The sequence below is a fragment of the Papio anubis genome, chromosome 11 (assembly GCF_008728515.1).
Source record: "Papio anubis isolate 15944 chromosome 11, Panubis1.0, whole genome shotgun sequence".
NCBI classification, from domain to species: domain Eukaryota; kingdom Metazoa; phylum Chordata; class Mammalia; order Primates; family Cercopithecidae; genus Papio; species Papio anubis.
Genome location: NC_044986.1, coordinates 113,866,589 through 113,875,410, shown reverse-complemented (window position 1 = coordinate 113,875,410; position 8,822 = coordinate 113,866,589). Strand labels below are relative to the sequence as shown.

General features: G+C 43.7%; 1 protein-coding gene across 2 annotated transcripts in view; it reads left to right on the top strand.

Moving 5' to 3' along the window:
- Positions 1 to 8,822, top strand: part of CDC123 (cell division cycle 123) — a 54,783-nt gene that overhangs the window by 357 nt on the left and 45,604 nt on the right. For both annotated transcript variants that reach the window (XM_003903388.4, XM_009213972.3), the window contains exon 2: positions 2,621 to 2,692. In XM_003903388.4, coding sequence (XP_003903437.1) covers positions 2,621 to 2,692 — 72 coding nt within the window. The remainder of the gene's footprint in view (positions 1 to 2,620; positions 2,693 to 8,822) is intronic.

The window sequence follows — 8,822 nt, the reverse complement described above, 5'->3', positions numbered from 1 at the left end:
GTGAGATGGGAGGGGGTTCGCCCGGCCTACCGGCCAAAGGGAACTGCGACTTGTGAGCGAATCTTACTGCCATCCAAAAAAATGCAGGCCTTCTAACGACTGCATGGGAGGGAGTGTGTCGAGAGGGAAGTAGGTAAGCAGTTGTCTGCGTCCTGTTGCAAGCCAGCGAGTGTGCTGGCTAGGAGGGTCAGTTGTGGTTTCAGTGAGGGTCGGAGGCGGGAGAAGTAGTGGATTAACGTAGTTTAGGCTTGGGAGTTCACCACCACTACTTTTAGAATGGCCCCAGGCTCAAGATGATCACTGCCCAAGGCCACCCGGTGGCTTAATTGCTTTTCGCCACGTCCCCAGAGGTTGGAGATTGGGAAGGTGAAAGGATACGTAATTACAGTTAGATACGAGAACAAGTACGTAGATCTGTTGTATAGAATAGAGACTATAATGACGATATACGTATAGTATTCGTGAAAAACGGAGAGTGGATGTTAGTGTTCTCATCACAAAAATAACTCTGTTAGGCAATGCATTTGTTAGTTAGCTACATTTAACCATTCCACAATGTATAAATACTTCAAAGCATTAGGTAGGCGGCAAGTATTAATATATACAATTTCGTCTCTCAGTTTTTTTAAAGGTGTTTATAGAAAATCTGGGGTTTGCACTTACTGATTTTTTTGAGCCAACATTTCAGTAATTGCTGATTCATTATATAATGGTTTCATTCAATAAAGATTGGGTATGTACTTGAAAATGTGTAATAGGCTCAGAATGGTCAGTTAAAATGTATAAGAAAAGTTTCAGGTTCTTAAATAGTATTGGAATGTCTAGTAGAACCTTGGATTCATTGTACTTAACAATTTCGTTTGTTAGCTTTGTAAGAGTAAAATATTTAGGAAGGCTTGTTTGTAATCAGCCAATAGACATATTAAAAAAGAAAATTGAGTAGTGTATAAATAGAATTTAAATTTTTAAAGAGACTTTTAAGTTACAAAATTTCACATGAAATTGATTAAAATTTAGTAGATTTTCAAACATAATAAGATTTGTTAGATGAAATTGAAAGCCTGAGGAAGAACTAGATTTTTTTTTTTTCTTTTTGAGACGGAGTTTTGCTCTGTCGCCGAGGCCAGATTGCAGTGGCAGCGATCTTGGCTCACTGCAAACTTCGCCTCTGGAGTTCACGCCATTCTCCTGCCACAGCTTCCCGAGTAGCTGGGACTACAGGCGCCCGCCACCACCCCCGGCTAATTTTTTGTATTTTTAGTAGAGACGGGGTTTCACCGTGTTAGCCAGGATGGTCTTGATTTCCTGACCTCCTGATCCTCCCGCCTCGGCCTCCCTAAGTGCTGGGATTACAGGTGTGAGCCACCGCGCTCGACCAGAACTAGATTTTTGAATGTGAAATCGTACTTTTGATAAATCAAATATTTATTTTTAAAACCGAAGTAGCCCATGAATACTCTTTTTTTTGTGCACAAAATCATTTGTAATGTGCCAAAAAAAACTTATTCCATAAATAAATGAGACAAGTCACTGATGTTGTGTTAACTTCCTGAAAGCAGGCTGTAAGCTTTTCCACTTTTTGAAAATGTATATGCCTCAAGATCAAAATAATACCACCACTCTTAGGTATCTGTGGTAGGGCTTGTTGATAATTTATTATTTCAAGGTAAAAAACAAATTATCCCATAAGTTTTTAAGAGACTTCAAATACGACTTTGCCATCCTTAATTATGATTATCTGAAACAAATTAAGCTAAAGCATGCCCAGTTTAAGCAGCTTTGATCTCTGGTGATCAGCTGAATAGAATGACAGCAAGACACATCCGAAAGTATCATGAATTCTTAGCTGTGGGTGCTCATTGCCAACCCAAAAATGGTTTCCAGATCTTGACTCTACTTCTGCCCTCTATCTTTAGAAGGTGACCAAACGCTAGTCATCTTCTGGTTTGTTTTGTTGCATTTCCTGTGTTGCAGCAAATATCTGCTGGTCTCTGATTTCTTTTTTTTTTTTTTTGAGACGGAGTCTTACTCTGTCGCCCAGGCTGGAGTGCAGTGGCCGGATCTCAGCTCACTGCAAGCTCCGCCTCCCGGGTTTACGCCATTCTCCTGCCTCAGCCTCCCGAGTAGCTGGGACTACAGGCGCCCACCACCTCGCCCGGCTAGTTTTTTGTATTTTTTAGTAGAGACGGGGTTTCACTGTGTTAGCCAGGATGGTCTCGATCTCCTGACCTCGTGATCCGCCCGTCTCGGCCTCCCAAAGTGCTGGGATTACAGGCTTGAGCCACCGTGCCCGGCCCTTCTGATTTCTTAAAGACACAGAAATGTTGTGCTCACTCAGAATCCTTTTGAGCTTGTTGCTTTCATACTGTGATTTCCATCTGATTGTTTGGATTTGGCTGGTTTTTGTGGCAATAAGGTGAACCGCAGTATTTAATCATATTCTAATTCCTTGTCTGCTGCTACCAAATATACATCATTAACATTTTCTACTTTATATTAAATAAATTTGTGTTATATTGAAATAAATAAATCCAAAATCAATAAAGGGTGGACATTTTTCTCTCTGCTTACAGTTGATCTTTTAAAATGATGCCTTTTTTGGTTTTTTTTTTTTTTTTAGTGTCATTCTTCCACTTCCTCAGAATGTGAAGGATTATTTACTCGATGATGGAACTCTGGTGGTTTCAGGAAGGTAAAGTATTTTAGAAAAAAATTTATTAAACTTCATCATAAAGAAGCACATAAAATGAATGAATTAGCTTAGGCACCATTCTCTCCCTTTAGCTCTTTTTCTCTCCTAGCCAAAATGATGTGCTGATCTTTATCTCATATTCCTTGTCAATGCTTACTTAATATTTTCAGCATTAAGTACTTTTCCCTCTAATAATGACAAGTTGTGACACTGAGCAGTTCCTTTCATCTCTGTCTTTAGAAAACAGTTATGATGACAACTTTTCCTTCTGAAGGTAGCAGGGTGGGGGAAGTACACATTAAAATTCTTTGAGATCCTTCAGTTTTGACGATTAAAAATTAATTGTTGCAAATAGAAAGCTTTACTAGGCTTTATCATTTCTTTTTTTTTTTTTTTTTTTTTTTTTGAGACGGAGTCTCGCTCTGTCACCCAGGCTGGAGTGCAGTGGCCGGATCTCTGCTCACTGCAAGCTCCGCCTCCCGGGTTTACGCCATTCTCCTGGCTCAGCCTCCCGAGTAGCTGGGACTACAGGCGCTCGCCACCTCGCCCGGCTAGTTTTTTGTACTTTTTTAGTAGAGACGGGGTTTCATCGTGTTAGCCAGGATGGTCTCGATCTCCTGACCTTGTGATCCGCCCGTCTCGGCCTCCCAAAGTGCTAGGATTACAGGCTTGAGCCACCGCGCCCGGCCAAGCTTTATCATTTCATTCCTCAACATTTTCTTCCCCACAATTGACTTACCGTGGCCTCACCTCCACTTTCTAGAAGCCGTTCAGGTAGTTTCCCTATTTATAGAATAAAGGGAAGAAGTTACTGTGTTTCAGTCTTTTGGATGCAAACTTGAAAACATTGAAGAATCATAGGATTTAGTGAAGTTCTCATTTTTTCATTCGAGTCTGCTCAGAAGTCACGTTATGAGTGTTCAGCCCTCACCAGCCTTTCTAAAATAGCCTGACAGTAACCCTATGCCCTGACCTCCCTTCAGTTTTCTGCATCACACTTACTTCCACCTGACAGTTGTTAATTGTTCCATTAGAATGCAGTTTCATGAAAACAGGGACGTGGCCCATTTGTTCACCCCAGCTGGTGGGACAGTGCCTGATACAGCAGAGGTGCTTGATAAACATGTGTTGGATGAAGGAACTCTAGAAATAGAGTAAGAATTGTGTGTTTTCAGTAACACTAAGCGGACCCCATATTTTTGCCTATTGGGTTTTTAATGTGGTTTTCTGGATTATATTTCTGTTTTTAGTATTATTCATAGAGCCTCAATAACCAGAAAATTGTTAATGTAGCGCCTCATTAACTTTGAGTAATTTGAGGCTAAGGAAACAGTAGGAAAGTCAGACAAGTCTCAACTTTAGGATATTTACAGATACAATTTTTTTTGTTTTGTTTTTCTTTTGAGACGGAGTCTCACTCTGTCGCCCAGGCTGGAGTGCAGTGGCGTGATCTCGGCTCACTACAAGCTCCGCCTCCCGGGCTGTTTTTCTTTTGAGACGGAGTCTCACTCTGTCGCCCAGGCTGGAGTGCAGTGGCGTGATCTTGGCTCACTGCAAGCTCCGCCTCCCAGGTTTGCGCCATTCTCCTGCCTCAGCCTCCCGAGCAGCTGGGACTACAGGTGCCTGCCACCTCACCCGGCTAATTGCTCACTGCAACCTCTGCCTCAAGTGAGTTCAAGTGATTCTCCTGCCTCAGCCTCCCAAGTAGCTGGGACTACAGATGCCCGCCACCACGCCTGGCTAATTTTTTGTATGTTTACTAGAGACGGGGTTTTACTCAATCTCCTGACCTCGTGATCTGCCTTCCTCAGCCTCCCAAAGTGCTGGGATTACAGACATGAGCCACTGTGCCCGGACTTTTTTTTTTTTTTTTTTTAAGATGGAGTTTTGCTCTGTCACTCAGGTTGGAGTGGAATGGCTCAATCTCAGCTCACTGCAACCTCTGCCTCCCATTGATTCTCTTGCCACAGCTTCCCAGCTAGCTGGGACAACAGGCGTGTGCCACCATACACAGCTAATTTTTGTATTTTTAGTAGAGATGGCGTTTCACCACGTTGGCCAGGCTGTCTTGAACTCCTGACCTTAGGTGATCCACTCGCTTCAGCCTCCCGAAGTGTTGGGATTACAGGCGTGAGCCACTGTGCCCGGCCAGTTTTATTATTCTCAAATACCTATTTGCTTTGTAAATGAGCTTATAAATAATAAGCTTATATAAATGAGACTATAAGTAAAATAGCTTTTAATATTAGAAAATAATTGGTAAATCTCAGTAGGGTAAACATATTGAAGAGCTCCTATGATGATTCTCACTGGCCAGATGTTTGCATGGCCTCTGGCTTAGGCAAGCACTGATGTTAAATACTGTGAAACAGGGCCGGGTGTGGTGGCTTATGCCTGTAATCCCAGCACTTTGAGAGGCCGAGGTGGGTGGATCACCTGAGGTCAGGCGTTCAAGACCAGCCGGACCAACATGGTGAAACCCCGTCTCTACTAAAAAGACAAAACTTAGCTGGGCCTGGTGGTGGGCACCTCTGATTCCAACTACTCAGGAGGCTGAGGCAGGAGAATTGCTTGAACGCAGGAGGCGGAAGTTGCAGTGAGCCAAGATCGTGCCATTGCACTCCAGCCTGGGCGACAAGAGCTAAACTTGGTCTCAAAAAAAAAAAAATACTGTTAAACAATGCGATACGGTGCTTTACAGTAAGCCACAAATCACATAGGGATCCTGCCCTTTTGGAGTTGACAGTAAAGCTTAGTATTTTGTGAAAGCCGACATGGCATAGTGCTGTTTCGTTAGTCAGATGACCTAATTTTAAGTAATATCTTTGCTATTTTCTAGTCCTTCCCTCTGTGCCTCAGTTTTCTTGTCTGAATATGGGGCAAATGACAGTATAGACCTTACTTTATAGGGTCATTGCAAAGATAAAAAGTGATAATATGTAAAATGGTCAGTCTAATGCCCAGTATATTGTATGCTCTTAAGACATGCAACTACTTTTATTATCATTAATCTTAGGTGAACATAGCAAACACACAAGAGAATATGTAATGAAAACTGGGATAAGTGCTGTGCAGAAAATGGGGTGGTCATTGCCCTTAAATTGCTGGGAGAGCTGAGGACCACGAGGAGGGTCAGGGAGTGCTCTGAAGAAGGATCTTTGGAGCCTCTGAGATGTGAAGATTGGGGAAATGTGGTCAGTTGAAGGCGAAGGGAAGAATCTTCCAGATGAGGGGAAGAGCATTAATGAAGGCTCTAGGCCTGGAAGATCTTGACATACAAGAAGCTTGGAAAAGGTCATGTAGCTAGAGTATGGGGAGTGAGAGAAGGTAAGTGGCATGAGATTCACAGTTGATGACATGGGGGAGGACAGTTAAGGTTAGGGGTGTGTGTGGGAGTCATGTTAAAGATGCTGGAATTTATTCTGACAATGTCAGGAAGGCGTTGAAGGGCTCTGAGCAAGAGAATGACTTGATCAGATTTCAGTTTCCGGGCAGTGTCAGGTGACTGTGGAAATGGAAGACAGGTTAGGAGGATATTGCATTGGACTGGGTGAGACCTGCTAGTGGCTTGAACTAAGATGGTGACAGTGGCGGGGGGAGGAAGTGGGTTTCAGAAGATGGGGAGCTTGCACCTTCAGAACTTGAAGACAGGGATGTGTCAAGAATTCCTCTCTGATTTCTGATAGAACGACTAGATGAATGAAGATGTCATTTGCTCAGGTTGAGAGAAGCATTGTCTGTTGAGCCTTTTTGAAAACTCACAATCTGTTGAGAATTTTGAAAGGTTAGTAATTTTAGATTAGGTTACTTTTACAGATAAAAACTTGAAAATTTTAAGTTTAATTTAAATGAGGTACATTTATGATAAAATGTATAGTTTTTTTTTTTTTTTTTTGAGATGGAGTCTCCCTCTGTCGCCCAGGCTGGAGTGCAGTGGCGCGATCTCAGCTCACGGCAAGCTCCACCTCCCGGGTTCATGCCATTCTCCTGCCTCAGTCTCCTGAGTAGCTGGGACTACAGGCGCCCGCCACCACACCCGGCTAATTTTTTGTATTTTTAGTAGAGACGGGGTTTCACTGTGGTCTCGATCTCCTGACCTTGTGATCCGCCCACCTCGGAAAATGTATAGATTTTAAGTGTACAGCTTGGCAAATTTTGATAAATGGTTACACCTATTTCACCGTCACTCCATTCAAAACATGGAACACTTTCCTTCCCCAGAAAGATTTCTCTTGTCCCTTTCTTAGTTTCGTTTTATCAGTTCTAGAGTTTCATATAAGTGGAGTTACATAGTATGTATTCTTTCATGTCTGTGTAAGTGGAAAAAATACCATTTTTCCTCTGCTCTCATACCACCACAATCAACACAGAAGACCTCTGTAACCACATGTGTGGGGTTTTCTTCCCACCAAGAAGCAATCCGTTCTGCAGCAGACGCCAGCTGAGGGTCCTCCAGTCCAATTCAGTCTACCTGGAGGAGCATCAGATCCCACAGCTTGAGGGCTCAGTCTCACAAAGACTGCCCCCCACCCTGATGTCAATTGCAAGCCCCAGGTTCCTCTACCTGTGGGTCTGACCAGGCAGCTAGAAATGAGTGTCCCCTCCTTGGGTTTCATTCATTTGCTAGAGCAGCTCGCAGAACTGAGGGAAACATTTATTTAGGTTTACCGGTTTCTCATAAAGGATGTTACAGCCCTGGTGTGGTGGCTCATGCCCGTAATCCCAGCACATTGGGAGCCCGAGGTGGGCAGATCGCTTGAGGTCAGGAATTTGAGACCAGCCTGGCCAACATGGTGAAACCTCATCTCTACTAAAAATACAAAACTTAGCCAGGCGTGGTGGTGCACTCCTGTAATCCCAGCTATTCAGGAGGCTGAGGTAGGAGAATCACTTAAACCCAGGAATTGGAGGTTGCAGTGAGTCGAGATCGCATCACTGCACTCCAACCTGGGCGACAGAGCGCGACTCTGTTTCAAAAAACCAAACAAACAAAAATAAAGGGTATTAATAATGGATAGAGATGAAGAGCTGTGTAGGGTGCGGTGTGGGGGAAGGGATGCAGATCTCACGTGCCCTCCCTACATGCGCCACCCTCCAGAAGCTCCATGTGTTCAGCCATCCGGAAGCTCTTCATACTTTGCAAGAAAGTGGGAGATGGCTATGAGGTCTGCCATGGACCCTAATTCTTCATGCCTCATCCTCCATTGCTTCCACATACAGTGCCTGCCTTTCTCTCCAGACTCTATAAGGTACAGTCTTGTTTACAGTTATAAGTTAGCATACAGTCTGGGTTCAGTAAATGTTGGTTGAATGAGTGACTGAACATACTTATCCTACTTTCTCTCCATGGTAACCTCTGCTGAGTTCGATGAATAGAATAGGCCAACGATGATGTCTAGTTTACCTTGTTTGCCGAGTCAGATCTAATGGTAATGGTTTCCTGGAGTGCCATGTAGGGGATTCTGAAGCTGCATCCAGGGTTCAGTGAGAAAGCTTGCTTGGTTTGATTCTCGTTGCCTGTAGTGGGTGTGGGAAAGGAGGCTAGCAACGTGCATTTCTGGTATAGACAGTGATTCAGTTTCACTGAACACTTATTGCATGCCTAGTATGAGATGAGTACTAAGCTTGATACTAGCATAACAAGATGAGCTGGGCATCCTACCATAGGAGTCTAGGCTTATTAGCAAGTCAAACATACGTACGTACATACATACATACATACATACATACATGTCTGAGTTGTGTTGCAAAAAATGTTTTTGAATAAAAGCATCAACCAGCTGTGGTGGCTCATGCCTGTAATCTGGCACTTTAGGAGGCAGAGGTAAGAGGATCAGTTGAGGCCAGGAGATGGAGACCAGTGTGGCCAACATAGCGGGGCCCCATCTTTACAGAAAAAGAAGTTAGCTGGGCCTGTTGGCACACACCTGTAGTCCCAGCTGCTCAGGAGGCTGAGGCACAAGGATGGCTTGAACCCAGCAATCGGAGGCTGCAGTGAGCTGTGATCATGCCACTGCACTCCAGCCTGGGCGACAGAGCAAGACTTTGTCTCAAAAAAGAAAAGCATCAGGTATTCTGATCAGTAATGTATTTGGGGTTTTATTAATCACTGTAAGCTGGGCTTATCCGA